Genomic DNA, 22390 nt, shown 5'->3' with positions numbered 1-22390 from the left:
TAAATAAATTAATAATAATTAATAAATATTAAAAATGTTAAACAAAATCATTGGTGGATACTGTTTTAGGTAAATAATTAAAAGTACATACAGCTTTTTTTTTATTTAATTTTTAGACAAAGACTACCCAGAAGTACTTTGAGTAAGAACTTTAACCAATCACAGCGCTTAGCGTGAGATTTCAGCCAATCCTTGCGCAGGAGGGCGGGGCTTGTATGAATACTGGTGGATTAAGAAGCTGGTGAAGTTAGTTGGTCTGAGCGGTTCTGAGGCGCGGAGTCGCGGCGGAATCCCGGAGTTCTGCGGACTAACCGGGTCAGTCCGGCTGTTTATCTGTTTACTGACCCGCTGAGAGGATTAAACCCGGGAATTCTGAGTTTACGGACCACAGGAAGCAGCAAATCACCGCAATGTAGAGAGTCCACACAGTCCAGCTCAGCCATGGTGAGTTACTCCTGCTGCAGAACTCTGCTCTCCTGCAGCAGAATTATTACCCTGAATCAGTTCAGTTTATACTGAGTCATTTGTAGTAGATCAGAATCATTTAACCATGTACTGAATCGTATTCAAATCATTTATCATAGATACAGAATCATTTACAGTGTATAATGAATCTTTTTAGTACATACTGAATCATGTATAGTGTATAATGAATCTTTTTAGTAGATATTGAATCATTTACAGTGTATATTGAATCTTTTTAGTACATACTGAATCATGTATAGTGTATAATGAATCTTTTTAGTAGATATTGAATCATTTATAGTGTATATTGAAGCTTTTTAGTACATACTGAATCATGTATCAAAGACACTGAATCTTTTAAGTAGACATTGAATCATTTATATTACATATTAAATCGTTTTAGTAAATACTGAATCATTTTTAGTGTATATTGAATCTGTTAGTAGATACTGATTTATTTATAATGTGTACTGAATTATTTGTAGTGTGTATTGAACCTGTTTAGTACATACTAAATCATGTATCATATATTCTGAATCATTTAAGTGTATATTAAATCATGTATCATAGATACCGAATCATTTGTAGTGTATACTGATCCTGTTTAGTACATACTGAATCATGTATCATAGATACTGAATTATTTGTAGTGTGTTTTGATCCTGTTTAGTACATACTAAATCATGTATCATAGATTCTGAATCATTTAAGAGTATATTGAGTCATGTATCATAATACTGAATCATTTATAGTGTATACTGAATCTTTTTAGTAGATACTGAATCATGTATCATAGATTCTGAATCATTTCTAGTGTATAGTGAATCATAACATAAAATATACATACTAAGGCATTTTAAACAGGTTTGAATAATTTACAGTATAATAATTTATTTCACATTTAATTGTAGAAACTGAATCATTTGTATGTTTGTAGTCGTTACTGAATCATTCACAGCAGTTACCTGCATGGCTCTGCTGTTATCCTGTCTGGTGTTTTCCCCCCTCATGTTTTTTAATGTTGTCTGATGGAGGAAGGGGCAGACAGATAAAGCGTGGATCAGAGGGATCTGTCTGATAGCTCGGCGGACTCGGCTTCCTCTGCTTATCTCTGACTGGTCCTGTGAGACCCTGCAGGGGTCGGGGGATTCCCTGCTCTGGAGCAGCTTCAGGAAGAGCTGCTGCTGTGATGGAGAAAGTGCAGTTTATAGAGGACGATGACCTCAGATCCTCAGGGTGTTTTGATCTTCACAGGGTCAGTGGTGTCTGTCTGCAGGCTGGTTTGGAGAAGTTGTGGTGTCGTGGTGAAGCAGAAATCTTCTTAAACTGGTTACTTCCTTTAGTTACTTTAATAAAGCTTACAGAAGAGTGTCTGTGAATGTCAGAGTGTAAATAAGATTTACAGTATTGCAGAACTTTTATTTTGAAAGTGTTACAAGTATTCAATATAATTATAATACACATATTTATTTCCTTTTCTTTATTACCACAAGACTTCTAGACTCGTTTAGAATTTTAATTTGACTTATTATTAATTATTTACTATGAAGGATTCAGTAACTGCTATAAAAGATTAAATTCCTATTATAAATAATTCAGTAACTACTATAATTTGTTCAGTATCTACTTTAAGTACTTTAAATATCTACTTTGAGTCATAGACTGCTAGATAACTAGCTAGATAGATAGATAGATAGATGAACAGACAGACAGACAGACAGATAGATAGATAGATAGATAGATAGATAGATAGATAGATAGATAGATAGATAGATAGATAGATAGATACTTCATTAGTTTCCATGGAAATTAAATTGATACTAAATTAAATGATTCAATGAGTCAGTGTCAACTGCAAATGATTCAGTATGCATTATAAATGATTCCATTTCTATTATAAATAATGTAGTAAGTAATATAATTTGTTCAATACCTACATGAGCCATAAACTGCTAGCTAGCTAAATAGATAGATAGATAGATAAATAGATAAACTTCATTAGATTAAAAGAAAATTGCTGCAGAAATAAATGATAAAATTAGTTAGTAACTGCTGTAAATTATTTAATATTTGCTATAAATGATTCCATTTTTACTATAAATAATTCAGTAACTACTAAAATTTAGTTCAATATCTACTTTAAATAAGTCATCAATAGATGGCAACTGCTAGCCAACTAAATAGATATGCATTTGTGTCTGCTGTACTATAAAAATGTAATTCCTACTATGAATGATTCAGTATCTACTATAAATCTACTATAAATGAATCACAATATTACTGGTCTGTAACTATAAATTATAAATTATTCACTTCATTCATATGTAACTTCAAACATATTTTTTAAGAGGAAGGGATACATGCAGGTAATATATATATTCTCTATGATAATCATCATTGTATTTTTAAGCTCAACACACTTGTGTAGGTTATCTGGTGGTATTGATTAGTAAAAAAAAATGGCTGTATTTGTGTTGAGGTCATGGTGACTGAGACCTCAGTTCAGTTTTACAGCAGTTTCCCCTCACTCTGAATGTGTTCCTCCACTCAGTTCTGCAGGGCTTGTGTAAAATAGGTGGAATTCCCCCGGTCAGGTCATTACTGGTAGACAGGGTCAGGTCTGTTGGAGTGTGTTGGAGAGATGTGTGGAGAGGAGTGTGTTGTGTGGAGTTTGAGCGTGTGGAGCTTTGTGCAGGAGGCTGCAGGGCCGAGGTGGAGCACAACAAACCGCTATTCATCCAAACAGACTGCAGTTTTAATCATCAGCACCAGAGCTAAACCCAGCGGCTGGACGAGGAGGGAGATTGCAGACTGTTGCGTCAACACAGGCCCCCAAAAAACGCTTTATAATGCTGAAGCCTGTGTTTGGTGTGTGTGGGACAGGGTGGAGCATTTTGGCAAAGCAAGGAAGAAAGCGAGAGAGCAAAAGAGAGAGAGAGAGAGAAAGAGAGGGAGAGAGAGAGAAGCCTGCTTTATTTTCAGAGACTTGGAGAGCCATGGTGGTGGTTTGGGTGATGCTGCATTTTCCACATTGGAAGAGAAGAGAAGGAAAAGCGAGGGAAGGAAAATGACAGAGAGAGAGAGAGAGGGAGAGTGGGAAAGAGAGATGATTCACTTTCAGCTGTGAGAGGTAAGAGGGATGGAAAGCCCCCCTCCCTACACATACACACACCCAAAACAATAGCTGTCGGGACATTAATTCATGAGTATAGACGTCTGCACTGATGGGAACAGCCCAGTTTGGGTCATTTCCACAACCCACACTCCAGCACTGGATCACTGTAGAACTGCAGAACATACACTGGGTTAAACACTGGGTTAAACTGGCCAAGTATAATTTTCTATATATGAGTAACCTCACCAGCTGGGCTTAAAACAGTACACTAATATAATGTTTGGGTTATTGGCACAGATTACAGCTGGTATCTAGATTAACAACATGCTTTTACACTACGCATAGTGGCGTAGGAACCCAGGGGGGTTCATGTCCTCGCCCACCTCAGCTCGCGACTGCCTAACAGCGCTAGGAACAGCATGGCAGTTCATTCCTGTGTTATTTGTGCTAATAACACATCAGTGTTTTATGCTTTACCCAGTAATTCAGAGCTAAGAAACAAATAGTTAGAATTTGTCTATGGAGGAAAAACACCACCAGCCAAGTACATTTGAGATAGGTAGGTATATAGATGTTTAGAACAGTTCTGTTTACACTAGTTAAAAGTACAAAATCCACCCTGGGTTGGATTTTAACTCTGTGTACCTGGACTACCCACCTCTGTGTGTAACTATACTGTAGGTTTTAAATAGGATCTCCGGTGGATTTGGTGTTTTACAGAGACTCTAAAACTCTAGGTCAGAGGCTGAACTGCACTTAGCAGGGCATTATTACACATGTTGTAAAGTAACATATGATGACATTGCAAAGACTTTTATTAGTGTAAAAATGTCTTTATTTTACTAACTGTTGTCCATCTTGCTGGTGTCGCAGTGCTGTTAGCCAATCAGAGGCAATATTTTTGCATGTTTGAATATTCATGAGAATATTCCACAGGACTTAAGCACGATTATAACGGATCGCCAAAGCACTTTTTTACAAAAAAAAAAAAAAAAAAGTTTACATGGCATTCATTTATACTAGAGACAACAACTAGACATTTGAAAATAAATGAAAAATGATGAAATGAGAGCTTTAATGCACGCAGTCCTGGATATAGATCTCATACAGCTCCACTAAAGTTACATAGTGCAGTATCAGCATTCTGGCTGGGAATGATAGTAACGCCATTCTACCCACCTAATTGTGTAAGGAAATATTATTTTACTTTATTACCAAACTCTAAATTTAGATTGTATGTATTTTAGCATGGTCTGGTCATGCAATAATTTCTATAAAACAAGACAGTAGTGGACGGAGCCTTATCTGCTCAGATATGTTTGTATGGAGCTGTTTAGTCGTCCAGTTTTTGCAATATTTTCTCAGACTCTTATTCTATTTCTGGGATCTGCTTTCTGTCACAGCTTTCTTTCCTTGTCTGGGTCAGTCTCACTTTCCCTCTCTCAGCCCCACCACCCGTCTCTCTCTCTCTCTATCTCTCTCTCTCTCTCTTTCTGTTTGGAGGAAGTCTCCAGACTCTTCCGTCAGAAGCTGAAAGTTTTCAGGCTGGAGAGAAAGACAGGAAGTTAAACGGAAGAGCCACATACCCACAGCCCCTGAAGAAACCCCCTCTGCACACACACACCCCACTGGATAGATTGTACCACATATACACACAGACATAGAAAAGCTGACCCACTGCATATGATATCTCAGTCATTATCACTCAGTTTGGCTTCTAGTGAACCCCATTAATCCATCAAATGCAAATAAAAATGATCTTAAAGGAAACCTCTATTGTGAAATGTATTTTAGGTAGGCCTGTTATGATATGATTTTTTTGTGGACGATATATTGTCCAAGAAATTATTGCGATACACAATATTTTTGGAATTTTAAGACTATTAAATGCCACTGACATAATGAGAACAGAATAGCTTAAAAAGTAATATACACTTTTTATACACTTACAATTAGTTTGGGAATTATATACTTATTTCTTCACCTACTTTATTCTACACTGTGTGTATGTTATGGAGTCACAGTTATTGAAGCATGGCACTGGCTAAAATACTGTTCACTGTTATATATTTGAACAAACATACAAATAAACACAATAGACGATATCACGATTTTCAAAAATTATTGAGGTCATGTTCATTTATCGTACAATAAATTGATATTGCAATTATTGTGACAGGCCTAATGTTGGATGTATTAAAACGTGATCTATCTATCTATCTATCTATCTATCTATCTATCTATCTATCTATCTATCTATCTATCTATCTATCTATTTGAGGAGGGAGCCACATAACTGAGACACAGCACACATCTGTATTGCATTATATATTTTTTTCTATATAGAATTATATCATCGCTGTCCAATAAAAAACACTTATCTCCAAAACAGCAACTTTACAGGAGAGAGAAAAAACCTTGTAACCTTTCAATGGAAGTCAATGTAAAAAGAGTTTATTTTAGGTCATTTTGAAGAGTTTCTATTGGTCCGTTCATCAGGAAATTTTGGCACAGAGTAAGGAACAGTTTGTCTGTTCAAATTATGTAGCAAACTAAAAATCGACAAAAATGGAGATGAGTGTTTTTCATAGGACAGCGACGATATATAAATCTAGGTCCATATAGGATTATAGAATATAGAATTAGCAACACCCTCACAAGCACATTGGACATCAGAGCATCCACTCTAGCAACACCCTAGCAACCTGAAAATGAGCTTCCAGTCACTCTTGACCTGTAGATGCCTCTGCTCTCGGGCTATGGAATGATTAGGCTGGTGGTTTTGACCCCTGAAAGGGCATTATGTCGGGAGACGGCATGTGACAGTGCATTGTGCAGCTCGGTGCACTCATGACTGACTGTTCAGCCACAGCACCGCCAGAGCAGCCCCCGTTCCACACCTCAAACACAGCGGCCGCTTCCAGAACAAAGATCATTCCATTGTGCTGGAGGCCGGGGAACTCTCCAGAACGCAGGAAACGTGTGTGTTCTCTGGCTAGGTACGAGATCAGATAGAATATCAGCAGCAGTTCAGATCAGACCAGACAGAAACTCAGTGAAGGTGAACGTGAAGGCTTTAGTGTAGCTTTAGTTCCTAGATTACAGTATTTACACTGTAAAACAAAATTGCACTGTGAAATTACAGTGAAATACTGTTTTATTGAATCTGGTATGAATTTAATAACAGATGCCACCTTTTCAAATATCATAATTCTACTGTAAATTAGTTCACAATTGGCCTTCAGCCAATATAAAGCCACTCTCAGCAGCAAATAAAGGGTTAACTTGCTCTTACAGCCTACAACACTGAAGCCAGGCAGTCAACCATTACATAAGATATACAAAAGGCATACATAAGAGATTGTAGCATACAGGAAAATGACTACACACTGACGGTGGGAGGGGGACATTTAACTAGGACAGTTATCAAGACATGCCTATTGGTTTAAAGATTGGACATATGATAAGAAGCATTGAATCATAGAACCTGTCACACCTTCAGCCTTTGTGTGTCCTGTGTGTTTCCTTTTCTGTTCTTTCTGTTTCTGTTCTGCCTTTCAGTCTGTTTTGTTTTCCTCCCCCATGTGCTCTTAGAACACGTGGCCTGTGTTATTATCCTGTCTCCACCTTAGCCTCGCCCTAGCCATTAGTGTTGAAAACTTGTGTCTTGTTTTTTTTAACCCCGCCCCCTCGTTTCCTTCCCCAGGTGTTCCTCACCCTCCTCATGTATATAAGCTCCTTTGTTTTAGTGTTTCTTGTGGAGTCTTTTGTTTTCTTATGTGCTGTGGATCGTTTTTGTATATTATTTGTGTTTGCTTAGTCAGGTTTGTGTGTTTCTTGTTTCTTGTTGTCTTAGTTTTGTTATACTTTTTTTGTTTTTTTGGGGGGTCTTTAGTATTTAGTCTTGTCAGTTTAGTTTTCTTGTATTATTTGCTGTAGTTTACTCTTTTATTGAATTAAAGTTAGAACCTGGATTTATGTCCATCCCATCTGTCTCGGTCCATGATAGAACCGCTTAGGTTGTGAGGTGTTATCTTGTGAGTGAGGTTGATTTTATCATTATCAAGCATGATCACGGAAAGATTGTGTAATTTTTGGGAGCTGAAGCGGGGCCTGATAGTTGGTGTAGATGGATGGAAATATGTTATAAAAGCATAATATTTAGGGATGCAACAATGTGGGAATTTTGGGCTGATATCTGAACATGTCGATACTGATTTACACATTTATAACTTGCAGAGAAACTAGACACGCTGGTATAACTTTAAAACTAATCAGAATACATAAAAATAGCTTAAATATGAATGTAAAGTAGTAAATAAATATATATCAGCAAGTATTGCTTTGAAATATTGGCCATATCAGCCAATGCCAGTGATTAAACTAAAAACAATTATTGGCCGATACCAATATATTTCTGTCATCATCGTGCATTCCTTGTAGTGGTTGGTAATGATGGTGATCGGCTGTTTCTGGCTGAAATTGTCCTTGGCAGAAATCCAGATTCCACATCCACGTTTAATGCCAGAATCCCCAGACACTTATCCCAAAGGTCAGTGCAGTGACAAAAGACATGGGACACAATATTAGTACCGTGTACTTTTGGCATGAAAGTATATTTACTGTCTAACACCAATTGCAGCTCCCTCTTTCTTCTTTTCCAGTGATTCTGCACCACAAACTCCAACAATCAGGCTCTAACAAAAGCTCGCTATTCAGAGACCAGTCTGCTCCAGTAAAGCGCAGTTGGACAGTGGTGTGTCGTTAAGCTGTGTGCTTCTCTGCATAGCCTGGCTGTTTTGACTGCTGCAGTGCTGGTAGTTTTGTGCTCAAAAACAAGAAGGCCTTTGTGCAGCAATTGAGTTATCAAGTGCTTTAAAAAGAGCAAAGGCATTCAAGATCAGATTGAGATGCAGGGAAGTCAGATTCCTAGAGCCGAGTCCTCAACCTAGGGCTGTTTATGGGCAAAAAATTGGCGATACGATACGTATGTCGATTAGATATTGGAACCACAGGGTCTCACGACATGATATCACAATACGTTGTCCATGAAAATTATGACATTATGATCCTTTGATTTTGTGATATTTAATAAATGCACATTGTAGAGGCATGTCTAGCAGTCACCAGGAGGAACACTAAAAGTAGCTCTACAATACAATGCAATGTTTTGATCCTTGACACAAGAAGTAGATACACAGCGCTGTCTCTGTGTCTGTGTGAGTGACAGGCTGCTGCTGCCATCCACATGGTTGGGCACATGCTAGTAAACGTGAGCACATGTTGAAAGCTGTGCACCTCAGTTCAGCACAGTTTTGCGGTGCAGATATTTCCAGCTCTTATTTACCTTTTAAAATGCCATTTAAATGCCTGATTTAAGGGCTGAGTACTGTTGTTTTGCTGTTGTTTTCCTCGGGTTCTTGATCGGCCGGACGCGAGACAGCGCATGGGTGGGGGCGGGACTGGTGATGTCATGGGCCCTGCATTGTTTAATATCGTGATATATATAGTTCAAAAAAGGACATTTACAATATAATTTTTTATCCAATATCTTGCAGCAACAGTAGTAACACTCCACTTTAAACTGAAAATGTTGAAATGCCTAAGATTTTATGCTTTTGCATTAGGAAGTGAATCTGAGACACCTGTTTATTATTCTTATTCTTGGTTTTGTTTCATACAAGGAAAAATGCAGGTGCTAGAAAATGCATCACAACAAACCGCGTGAGCACGTTTTTCTGCTTATTGGTCAGAGCTATTTGAGTCAGGGATAAAAAAGTAAATACAGGAAGAAGGTTTTGCATCACGGAGTAGTATAAACAGTATTTCAGTGAATGTTTTCAGTGCAGTGAGTTATAAATCAGGTTAAACAGCACCTGAACAGCCATTTAGCTCAAACATGAAGAATGTATTTGATAGTCAAACAGATCGCTCTGGAGCCGCACCTGAGTTTGGTTACTGTTTCTACAACTGCTGAAATAAACCTCAACAAGAGTGCAATTAAATCAGATTTTTTTTTACCGGACTAAATGATGCTGATGTGAAAACACCCTAAGTGCAGCTTTGTCCTTTTATACCACATTTCATGCTCAACACTCGTCCTCCTTCTCTTCCCTCTCTTACCTCTCCCTCACTCTCTCTTTTACACTTTCTTTCCTCTCTGAGTTTGTTTTTCTTTCCTCTCGTTGCCCTCATCCCTCTCTTTTTTTGAGCCTTTCATAAAAAATCAGCTCTGGCCCGAGTTTCCCAGTCATCCCTCGCTTTTTTCCACCTCCTCTTTTCCCCGCTGTTCCCTGGCTTTACTGGATCTCCCAACGAGATCCTTCTCCAGAGAATGGAGTACTGTAATTATTATCAGATGATATTGAGGGAGGTAGGGGACACTGAAGAGAGAAAAAAAGAGAGAGAGAGGGAGCTGAACAGATGGAAGGAGAAGTGAGAGGAGAGAGAGAGGCAGAAAATGGAAAGAGGGAAATGGGAGAAAATGCGGTGGGTCGCTATGCAGCAGTAAAGTAAACACTGTGTGTGTTTAAGTCTTTATGAAGAAATCTGTCCTGTACATTTTTTCCTGCCGTCCACATACTTTATATTTTACACAGGGGAGAGTTTACAGGGTGTGTGAATGTGTGTGTGGGCGTGGTGTTCTACACTACTACAGTTTTAGCTTCTAACTTCGTAGAGAAACCAGAGAAACACCAGTAAACTCAGGTCTAGAGTTCGTACAGAGCTTTTAAAGAAAGCTGCAGGTTTGATTGTTCAACAAATGTATTCAAATGTAGTAAAAACATTTTATTCAAGTCATTTTGGAGCATCAATTTCAACTGCCTAGCAACACTACTGCCTTGTAAAACCATTGCAACATCATTTTTTGCGACCACATGGAAGAATGTAGCAAGCAAAAGCATAGCAACCACCTGGGTACCTAGCAACAACCTTGAAACCACTTGTTACATTGTTGCCACAATTATCAGTCACATTGCAACACCCTGGGACAACATAGCAACCACCTAGGACACCATAGCCACTACATAATAACACCCTACTAACCACATGGACCAGCATAGTAACCACCTAGCAATGGTAAAGATAACTTTTCAGAACTCCATAGGAAGGACTTGGCTACAACCTAGCAATCACATGGGACATCATAGCAATACATAGGAACACAAAAGCAACACCCCAGCAACTGTTTAGGGCAGCATAGCAACTCCATAGCAACCAGCTAGGAAACCATAACAACCACATTGGACAACATAGTAACCACCTAGCAAAGGTAATAGTATTATTTTAGCACACCATTCCAATCACATGGAAGAAAATAGCTAGCAATTGCATAGCAACCTTACAGCACTCACCTGGAACACCCTAAGAATAGCTTAGCAACACCCTATCAACCACATGCAACATAACCTAGCATCCACTTGGGACATAATAGCAAGTGCAATACATAGGAATACAAAAGCAACACCCTAGCAACTCTTTGGGACAGTGTAACAACCCCATAGCGACCATATCGAAAACCAGCAACCACATGGAATATCATAGCAACCTCAGAACGTAGCAACACCCTAGCAACTGCTTGGGACAGTGTAGCAATCCCATAGCAACCACCTAGAAAACCATAATACCTCTCTACCAGCAACCACATGGGATGACATAGTAATCACTTAGCAAAGGTAATAGTGACTTTTTAGAACACCTTTCCAACCACATAGAAGAGCATACCAACCCTAATGCACCCACCTGGTATATCATAGCAACCTCATAACATAAAGCAACACCCTAGCAATTGCTTGGAACAGTGTAACAACCCCATAGCAACCACCTAAAAAAAACAAATCAACACTCTGCCAGCAGCATATTAACCACAATGGCAATAGTAATTTTAACTTTCCAAGAATATAGTATTCCAAGTAAATAGCTTTATTTACAAGTCGTTTTAGAGTGTTTCTATTGGCCCGTTCATTGTGTATTTAGCATATTGGGGAAACCCCATTCCCGTGAATACATTCAGCTGTTTTAATTTGCACATGTGTGCATACATTACAAGGGGTGTCCACAAATATTTGGACGTATAGTTTGTGTATGTTTGTGTATGTATGTATGTATGTCCTCACACTGTATAGCTCCAACCCAGGTGTGTGTGTGCATGTGTGTGTGTGTGTGTGTGTGTGTGTGTGTGAGAGAGTTTTAAGTGTAGGGGTCGGTGTCTCTGTTGAAAAGGTCAGAGCAGCCGTTTGGCCTACAGGAAGTTTTTGACGGTCCCTGGAACACACAACAGGAAATAGCGTGTTTGTGTGTGTGTGTGTGTGTTTGTGTGTGTGTGTGTTATAAAGAGAGGAACAAGCTGCCAACGTTTCATCAACACATTCCTTCATTCTTTCTCTCGCACTGCAGCCCCCCCTCCACCCCCGCCCGGGTCTGTGTGAATGTTTTGTGTGTGTATAATATTTATGTTAAATGAAACACAGTGTGCAGTAAACTCATCCGTGTGTATCTGCTGCTCTTCTCTCTCTCTCTTTTTCTCTCAGGGTTCGGAGGCGGTGGAGGACTGTGTGCAGGGGGCGCTGTCCTCCCTCTACCCCCCGTTTGAGAGCACTGCTCCCCCTCTCCTCTCCCAGGTCAGTGTTTGTTTGTTTGTTTTCCCTAGTTTCTCAGACCTAGAATTAGCCTGAGGCTAGACTTAATTAGAGTGCAGTTTAGTATGCGCTCTTTGAAAAAAGGGTTCTCTATAGGACTATGTACAAGAATTACACTATTATTACCTGTCAAATTAATTTCAGGAAGGTACCCCCTGAACTTGGACTTGGATCCCCCAGCAGGCATGACTTCCATTGTTTTTACGTTTGTTTTATTCTATAAACTACAGACAACATTTCTCCCAAATTCCAAATAAAATTATTCTCATTTAGAGAATTTATTTGCTAAAATAACAAAAAAGTTGCAGAGCTTTCAGACCTCAAATAATGCAAAGAAAACAAGTTCATATTCGTAAAATTTTCAGAAATCAATATTTGGGGGAATAACCCTGGTTTTTAATCACAGTTTTTATGCATCTTGGCATCATGTTCTCCTCCACCAGTCTTACACACTGCTTTTGGATAACTTTATGCCTTTACACCTGGTGCAAAAATTCAAGCACTTCCATCGTCCTCTTGATTTTTTTCCATCATCCTTTTTAAGTGGTCTCTTATTTTTTTTCCCAGAGCTGTATATAAAAAAAAAACATAAAAATGAGTAAAATAATTCATCAAATAATAAAATGTTAATAACAAAGTTCTGTATCTCCAAAAGAGTTTATTCCAAGTCATAATTCTCCATTGATGAATTGATCTTGCTCTATCGCTCTGTGTTCAGGTCTTCTCAGTCCTGGAGTCCACCTACCAGCACGACAGTCTGCGCTATCTCCTGGATTTCTTCATCCCAGCCAAACATCTTCTCCACAGACTCCAGCAGCATGCCTGCGTGAGTGTCCCGTTGTTTATTTGTTTGCTTCAAAAATCTGTTGGAATCTAAAATCTGAACAAAATAAAAAAAATTAACAAAAAACAACACCAAGGCTTCAATGACCCCAAAACTAAGGTTATATATCAGCCTTGAGTTTTAACAGAATTATTAGATCCATAGTTTCCTCAAGTAATTTAAGTAAATTCAACGTATCCATGCTTACAGTGTCCTGTTACTGAACCTTATGTATCAGATACTGATATTAAAAATGTGAGTATTGACCAACACGGACTCCACTTAAAGGGTTAAAGCGACATCCTCACTCACACAGACACTCATACACACTGATGTTTACTCACAGCTGGCGACACGTGTGCTCGTTCGGCCACATACCTCTACACACACACACATATACACACATCACACACACACTCACAGATACACAAACACACACACTCACACACATACCCACATTACGGTCCTTACGCTTACAATGTCATTCTGTTTCTCATTCATTCCTTTTCCACAACTCTCTCACACTTTTTCTGCCTTATATAAACACACACACATACTCACACACACATTCTCTCTCTCTCTCTCTCTCTCGCTCCCTCGCTCTCGCTCTCTCGCCCTCAGCCGGCTCTGTTTTCACTGTCTCTGTGAGGAACTGGCCGGGGCTGCCTGTGAGTCATGACTATAATTCTTACCATATGTGTGTGAAAAAGAGAGAGAGACATAAAGAGAGAGAGAGAGAGGGGGAAGTAGGGAGAGGGGGAAAGGGGGCTGCAACTCATGGGAGAAAGAAAGGAAGAAAAAGGGGAAAAGGAATGGGAAAAGAGAAAGAGAGTCTGGGGTTATATAGAGGATTGATTGAGAACAGGGGGAGGGATGGAGGGATGGATGGGGAAACCGAACACTGGGCCACATTGAGAGGGAAGAAGCGATAGAAGCGAGGCTGTGGTAGACAGAGAGAGGAACGGAGGGAACGAGGGAGTGTTCCAGTGACATAACGGAGGGGTGTGTGTAGACGGTATGGGGGGGATGGTTTACGAGGTAGCGTTCCAGTGAAGAGAGTGAGTTAAAGACGTGGAAAGTATTGTGGTGTATTAACACCAAAGACGCGTTTTTGGATCTAAAAAAAAAAGAGAATGAAGAGTTAAAGAGAGGTAAAGAGAGAGAGAGGTAAAGAGACAGAGGTAGAGCGACAGTGGAGCTGTGTGCAGTCTCCATAATAAAATCAGGTCCCGTGAGCTGCATGAACTGATAGAGAGAGGGAACATATCATTGGATAATTGGACGTAGGAGATCTGATCCAAACGGAGAGGTAAGAACATCTCTCTTACAGAAGGTCTGAGACGAAGAACAAGCTGGAAACCAGTTCAGAACTACAGAATTAGTTTTAAGATAAGAGCTAAGAGACTAGTCCATAAATAAAGATAAAGGAAGCTTCTAAAAAAAAAAAAAAAACATAGTTTAATGTGAGCGAATGAGATGGTTAAGAGTAATAATTTACTGTAATTAAAATAAAAACGCATGGATCTCAAATCACATTGGCTTCTCACACATTTGGTGTCACTAAATCATTTTAAACTTTTAATAAATAACCACCTTCAGACAGCCTTATAACTGTTTTAGTTGATTATTTTTATTATTATTTTTTATGTATTTAATTTTTTGTTTTACCATTTAGCCCTTTTATTGTATTAATTTTATTCATTTCATCCTTTTATTTGTTTTGTTACGGCCTTTACTTTTGGCCTTTTACCTTTTTATTTCATTTATTTTCTTCCATATTTTTTTTACTTATTATTAATATTATTATTTACTTTTTTTTAATTGTGGTTATAATTTTAGTCCTTTATTTCTTTAACTGTGTTTATATTTTATTATTCTATGTATTTATCTCTTTGTTTTATTGCTCTATATTTTAGCCTGTTTGCATATCCTTTTATATTGAATTATTTTATTTTTTCTTAATTAAATCTTACATTGTTTGCTTGTTTTAATAATTTAAACTTAATTTTCAATCCCTTTAATTTTATGTAAGCTCGGCTACATTGAAAATGAGGGTTACCCTCAATGTATTTACCGAGTGATAATAAAGGTTGATTGATTGACATTTAAAAGCAGTGCTATCCGGGGTTAGCAGCAAGCTACAGGCCGATAATACTCACCTCTGAATAGCAAAAGAGCTAGTGTTGTGTTAGCGGCTAATGCTAATGCTGCTACAGTAGTGCTATCAGGGGATAGCAGCAGGCTACAGGCCTATAATACTCACCTCTGAACGGCACAAGAGCTAGTGCTTTGCGTGATTAGCAGCTAATGCTAATACTGCTGAAGAACTAAACTGAAAATCATTTACAATGCTGTACTTCAGCGGAGTAGCTTTACTACTCCTTACAACCTGATTGGTAAAGTTCATACATAAGGCGCACTGACAATTTTTTAGAAAACTAAAGGACTTTAAGTGCGCCTTATAATGCAAATGTTATGTTGTGTAGCATCATATTTGAGTGAAATAATTTAATGTTACTCTAGTATTCTTTCATTTCCAGTGACGGGTCTGTATCTCTCAGCTTGTCCAGAAATGCATGTGTAAGGTGTGTGCTTTAGAGGTGACTCAAAGCACAAATTACTCTTGTCGACTTTAGGGGATACCCTAGAGCAAGAAATCCCAATTATAGCATATTATATTGGTAAAAAAAAACATTATAATAGGATTATTTTTCCACTTCCTTCTTGTCTTTCAGTCCCAGTACCTGGGCTGTCTGTTCCTGCATTCTGGTTGGCCGCTGTGCCTGGAGGAGAAGGTGGTGGTCCAGCTCTCGACTCTCGACTGGAGACTTTTGCGCAGTACTGACTTCTACCTGCAAGTGGTGCCGTTTTCCACCCGTTGTCCCCGCCTGGCCCTGAAGTGCCTGGCCCCGGGGGGCCGCAACGTCCAGGAGGTCCTGGTGCCTGAGTCCCAGCATCCCCTGGTTTTCACGGCTGAGTGGCTGCACTGCATCAACAAGGAGCGGGGCTGCAACAGGGAAGGTGAGGAAATTATAGATAAAGATTTTTTTTTCTGAAAAGAATTTGCGGAAATGCTGCTATGTTGGGCAGATTGGAGATAAGACTAAGGGAACCAAACAAGAGTGGTGCTGCAGGAGAGAAGGTGGAAATATGAGTTTCCCAGGGTTTTAGACAACTTTGTTTAAATGCTATTAGATTAGGCCTGTCACGATAACAATTTTTTGCAAACGATATTTTGCAGAAACGATTGCGCTAATAAAATAATAACATAGTATTATAACAAAGGAATTAACACATTTAAAGAGAATTTTAAAACTGCACCTAATTTTGCGAAGTGCAGAAGCAAGGGAACCGCCGGTCTGCCCTACACTATGACCTACAGCCCCGGTCTGTCCCAGCTGGCCCACGTTGAACAAGGCATAAAGACCTTGCCTCAGCCTTCACTTCATGCTGATGGTGAGAGGAAGGCTGAGGCAACACAAACCTAAGACAGTAAAGTTAAGCCACTAATAAAGACACACTGGGCCGTTATTATGTTTCTGTAAGTTTGTTTTGGGTGTTGATTGATGGTATTTTTTCTAATAAAGGTACATTGTGAGTTAATTCACTCCCTTTGTCTGCGTCTCTCTCTGTGCTTCTGCACTACCGGGCCACTGCAGCCACGCCCACAGTCACGAAATATGCAATATAAAGTGCATTTTGCAAGTGCAAACACTATGGACGATATCACGACTATTAAAATGATTGAAGTCATGTCAATTTTTTGAACGATAACTCTATGATGTAATGTATGTTATTGTGACAGTTTTATATTAGATAAAACAAAAGTATTCTCTAATCTTCTCGTTTCCAAACCGTTCTTTCTTCACTCTTTACAGGAGGTGGCTGTTTAGACACCTGTCTAGTCAGCACTTGTGACGGCGTGGTGCGAATCCCCTGGGACGAGGTGGTGTACCCGAAATTGCTCCACAACCCAACGGACCCTCTTTCCAGCCTGGAGCATCCCTCCAAAGACCCTGCAGCCCCTAAATGCCTCTCCCCGACCACAGGGGGTCTGGGAGTGGGGTGGGGCTCTTCCTCGGGAGAGGCCGACTCTTGGTCTTGGGACGAAGAGGACGACTTGCCTCCGGATGGGGACGAAGCCGAGATCGAGTCTGCTTTGGGACGCCTGAGGCAGGATCATCTGGTTGCAGATGGTTCTGGGGATTATGTGGAGCTTCTGGAGCCTCGAGGAGGTCCTGACGGTGGCGCCGATCCCAAGCAGCGATACTTGGAGATGCATGGAATCTGCAAGACTAAGACGCTGCCGCTGTGCAGGAGGAGCAAGGCAATCCGGTTGCGCAAGGGAAAGGCGTGGGGGTATGGCAGGGGCGATGCTGCGGGAAGGACTGGAAGCTTGGGAAGGAGGGACAGCAACAACAGTGGCAAGGAAAATGGGGCAACTCGGAGGGATTCGATGAATTCGAGACCTCCACCTCGGGTTATCAATTTGGCTCGAGAAAGGAGGCCGTGCCCTCCTTGCCTACAGGACTCGCATGAGGGTGGTACTGATCCATTAGGTCTGGAAAGCAGGGGACTTTATTTGAAGGGTCCTGTCAAGGAGAGGAGGCCTGGTGTGGGGAAGGAAAGAGAGGGAGTTGGTAGCACTTTGCCTTGGGAAGAAAGTGCCAAAGGAAGGGTCTCAATAGGCCATAGCTCTAGAGTTGAGGATTGCAATGAAGTAGACTTACCTGTAGCAGGTAATCCAGGGGTGGACCATCCAGTTGAAGATCACGGTCTGCACTTAGACTCTGTTTTTAAGAGCGATAAGTCTTCGACTGGCACTTTAGACAGTAGAGTTAAATGTTCAGGAGAATTAGCCAATGCTTCCAAAGATGCCAACACTTCAGATTCTAGAAAAACGTTGGCGGAAACTGTCAACGGATCTGAAACAAAGCTAAAGCCACTTGCAGACTCCTCTCGTAACAAGGAATCACACTCCAAGTACAATATTCAGAGCCTAACCAAAGATTCATCTAACTCCAAAAATCAAACGGGACGTTGTAACGAACTCAAGAAGCAGAATCAAGGTAGAAATCCCTCTCAACCAGGTACCGACAGTGCTGCCAGTGAAAAGCATGCTGGGAAGACGGAGGAACGCGTGTGTCCCAGAGGAAGGGAAGTTAAAGCAGCTGGATTTCGAGCACCCAGGTATAACAACTGCAGAGGTGGGTAGAGTAGGGAAAAATGCTAATGCTAATTTTGAATTAGCAGTAAAATACCAAGCTGTGATCCAAGTGCTGAGTTGCACCAGAGCTTATATAGCCTCTACTATATATGTCCTGTAGTGGCAGTTTTCTTCGTAATAAGACAATTGGCAGATATTGGCACACTTTGGCACACTTTTACGGACTGTTTCTCCAGAAACATGCCCATGTGGGGTCTGTGTTGGTAGCCCAACTTGGAACCAGAAAGTCTTGTCCATGGGTTTCAACCATAGTGAGCCCATTTCCTGGGCTATAACAATAGAACAATACAAAAAAGTACAAAAAATGAACTAATACATTTGAAATATATGAATTTTGCTACAAAAAAGTTGCATTTTGTACATGCAAAATGCGCAAAAATATTTTCTGTTAATAAATGTAATGTTCAAGTACATATTGTAGATGTAACCTGCAAGTACCCACCTCTGAACATCCCACATGCATGTTCACACACACACACACACACAAACACTTAACACTCATACACTGTTAACATTTGCTTTTAGATGCTACTAATCATCATTCTCCTTTTTTTCATTTTAGACTAAATAATTCTAACCCTGCATTCATATTAACAGGTAACAAGTCAATAATATCCCCCCATGTTTGACTGTTAGCATTGTGGCTAATCAACTTTTCTAGGCTTCAAAATAAGAGTCATAAGTCCTAGGGCACGATAGGATTAAGCAAAAGATACATAGTAAGAACCAAACATGAATAGTATTGTAGTACTAAAATGTTGTTTCTGTAATTACTGGCGTATTATGTTTACTTCACTACTGTACTTAAGTACTAAAATGCTGTATCTGTGCTGACTGACATCACCTTGAGAGAGATATGAGGGGAGAGCTCCATCTACCCACCCGGAGAGAGCATGAGCGATTGCACTCTCTCGGACTCTGGCTGCTGATGGCAAGCTGCATGACCGGGATTCGAACCAGTGATCTCCTGATCTTAGTGGCAGCACCTTAGTCTTACTCTATATTGCTAAATAATTTTCATTCATATCGTCCAGCCTTTATTGCAGCCAGTCATATAGAGTATTGCTTCACTGCTTCATAATTTGTGTGCATTTGCATCTTTTTTTTTTTTATTATCCCTTCTTTTCACTTTTATTTTGCTAAATCGCGGCTACAAATCTTGAAAATGACTGCCGCTGTCGCCTGCTAGGGTTAAAGCAGAATCTGCAGAACCCCCTGTGTACAGATCCTTTACTGAACATTATTATAACTGGTGGTATTTGTTGTTTTACTTAGAAATACGCGAATTATTTAATTTTATTTTGTTATAGACGGAAGAGGAAGGGTAAAGGAAAAGGAAAGGGCAAATCCGGTGCTCGTACCAACCAAAAAAACAAGGGAGAACCTCAAAGTCTCTCAAAGACCCAAAACAAGGCCTGCCCAGCCTCCACCACCTCAGATTCACTGGCTAACCCTTCCCACTCTGAGGACGCCCAACCAGAGGAGCCCAAAAAACAGGAAAAAGAGCCTGTTTTAACCAATGGCAACGCAGCAGAGCCTGAATCTGCTGGCACAAGTCCAGGTTTGTCAAGTCTATTAAGAAATTCTCAAATATATTTTTCATAGCTCATGCTTTATGAATATAAACAAATTTTTTTCACGTTTTCTTCAGCTGAAAAACTGGAAGTTCAATCTGAAAACACCAAAGATTCAAAAACCCAGTCGGGCACATCCTTACCTGACCACTCACCTGAAGGAGACGGGTCATCAGGACCTTCTGTCCAATCCAAAGCTCCCCTGTCTCCTGAAGCTCCTCCTCTGCTTAGGGATTTAGACGTTGAGCTCCTCCAATCAGGAACGTTCATAATGACAGGTAAACAACATGCTGAGATAACCAAGCCCAGCATATTTAAGCACTTTGGGGAATTAAGCAACATTTCATCCATACCAAAATCATTAAAATGATAACCTTTAGTGGCTAAACCTTTGCTGAAATATAATATATAAAGTCAAAGGTGTGAAAAGCATCTCCATTCATTACTCTGTAGGTAGAAGTATAGATACTAGGTTTTAATAAAATACTTCTATAAAAGTTGATCATCAACTCAAGCTTTTTACTCTTTAAGTAAACATGTTTAAAAAAGTACTAGTTTCAAAACTGATAAAAGTATAAAAGTAAAAGTAATGTAAGGGGAAAAAATAAAGCCATTAAGAACAAAAGCTTAGGCCACGCCCACAGAGTCCTATAGTGCACAACTTAATTTCAACTCAATTTCAAGACTTAAATGTTACATTGCTGAAGCAATTCTTTCTTTTAATAAACTTTACTTAATTTTTTAATTTTACTTAATTTTTTAATTTTAATATTACCTAATTACAATTACTTAATTTATACAATATTACTCAAATAATTTATTATACATAATATATTATAATTTCTGAAATGTAAATATTTTTAGTTAAAACACACATATTACACTCTTTCAACACATGGATGGCATGTAATACATTCTTTTTAGCATCTTTGAGATTATGTAAATATTTGAATGTGTGTTTTACCTAAAATTATATCTAATAATGTTGTATAAATTAGGTTATTGTAATTAGATAATGTTGTATGCAGGAAATAAGTAAAGTTTACTAAAAGAAAGGATTGACTGAATTTCAGTACATTTATTTACTCTATGTAATATTTAAGTCTTAAAACGTAATTGAAGTTACTTAAATTTATCTGAAATTAAATTTACTTAAAAAACAAAAGCAAATGCAGAAAGTTGTGAAATTTTTTTTTAAAGTAAATTTTACTCATCATTTTTTTCAGTGTAGGAGTAATGAGGCTGTTTTTAAAATGTAAGGAGTAGAAAGTTCTCTCTACTCTTTAATGATGAATGATCCAGTTTTTAGGCTCAAATCGATGATAATAAGGGATATATTCTCTGTTCTGCTCTCTCTCTGTAGGTACTGTGGACAGACTTGGACGAGGTTTGGTTATTACAGAAGCTCACGTCCCTAAGGAGGGTCACCATGTCAGTGATGTAGTGCAGCTGTTGTCCTGTTTTTACACCAGTACCAGGTAAATCCTGTGCAATTTGGATGATTTTAATGATATAATGAATTATTTTTAGAAGAATTAAGGCAGGAATCATGCAGATGTTTAATACAGTAACAGTAATCAGTCGATCAGTCAGTACCGGGCGTTTCCCGTGCTGAATTTATTTATTTATTTCAGAGCAGCTCTCCATGTAAGGGCCGTTTCTGAGAGATGAATTTAATTTCTCCACCACTGGGCATCGTGCCATGACCTCTGCCTGCCGATCGCCGGCCTTCATAATGTGTGTGTTATTTCTGTATGTTGTTTGTGAACTGTAGACCTGCAGCCCGAGAGAAAGGCCTGACTGTACTGGTGGACAGCAGACAGGCTCCTCCCCCTGAACTCTGCCTCTCTGCACTAAAGCTACTGAAGGTAAAAAAAAAAAGTCTATAAATTAATTTACGTTAGTTGGGGAATCAGATAATGGGAAAACTCAGAATTTACACAAATTAGACAGAAAACAGCCAATAATCTCATAGAACCAAGTGACATTAACATCATGTAAAAAATTCAAATTAGTGCTGTATTTCCCTTTTATACAGTATATGTATGTTTATTACATAAGACATTAACATTTGTAAACTATCACTTCTTTACCTTTATAAATGTATTTATCATTTTATTCTTGCCTGAACTTTATGGGAGGAAAAAAAATGAGTTTAGGTAACAGGACTGAGTGTTGAGATTGAGCTCCTCAGTCATTACAGTTACAATAAGATCAAATATATAGAAAAACTAATGAGGGAACTTTTGGGAGAATTCTGGTCTTCCCATTCCCATCTTCAGAAGAAACAGATGATGTCACTTCCTGTTGTAGATGAGACTTCCTGCTGTAGGATGTTCCAGATGTTTTCAGATGATCAGGGTAATATTAGTGTTACGGTAACAGGACTGGAGTGAAAAAACCCAGGGTCACAACTAAAATGTGTATTTTTTTAACTTAAATATTATGGATTTATTATGAAAAAATATATATTTTAATAATTATATTTATGGTAAAGTGTATAGTTAGAGAGTGGGGACAGATTACAAATGCTATTATTTAGCATTA

At 39.0% G+C, this 22390-nt stretch overlaps 1 protein-coding gene across 1 annotated transcript in view; it reads left to right on the top strand.

Annotated features, from left to right (window-relative positions):
- The first annotated feature begins 226 nt into the window (after positions 1-226).
- The window catches only part of arhgef40 (Rho guanine nucleotide exchange factor (GEF) 40), a 46402-nt gene continuing 24238 nt past the window's right edge, over positions 227-22390 (top strand). The window contains exons 1-9 of the mRNA XM_022682054.2: positions 227-444; positions 12112-12201; positions 12938-13045; positions 15778-16063; positions 16921-18232; positions 19580-19830; positions 19921-20121; positions 21207-21321; positions 21618-21711. Of these exons, the coding sequence (XP_022537775.2) occupies positions 442-444; positions 12112-12201; positions 12938-13045; positions 15778-16063; positions 16921-18232; positions 19580-19830; positions 19921-20121; positions 21207-21321; positions 21618-21711 (2460 nt within the window). The 5' untranslated portion in view covers positions 227-441. The remainder of the gene's footprint in view (positions 445-12111; positions 12202-12937; positions 13046-15777; positions 16064-16920; positions 18233-19579; positions 19831-19920; positions 20122-21206; positions 21322-21617; positions 21712-22390) is intronic.

Source organism: Astyanax mexicanus, chromosome 25 (assembly GCF_023375975.1).
Source record: "Astyanax mexicanus isolate ESR-SI-001 chromosome 25, AstMex3_surface, whole genome shotgun sequence".
NCBI lineage: Eukaryota > Metazoa > Chordata > Actinopteri > Characiformes > Acestrorhamphidae > Astyanax > Astyanax mexicanus.
This window is presented reverse-complemented; position numbering and strand designations above follow the sequence as displayed.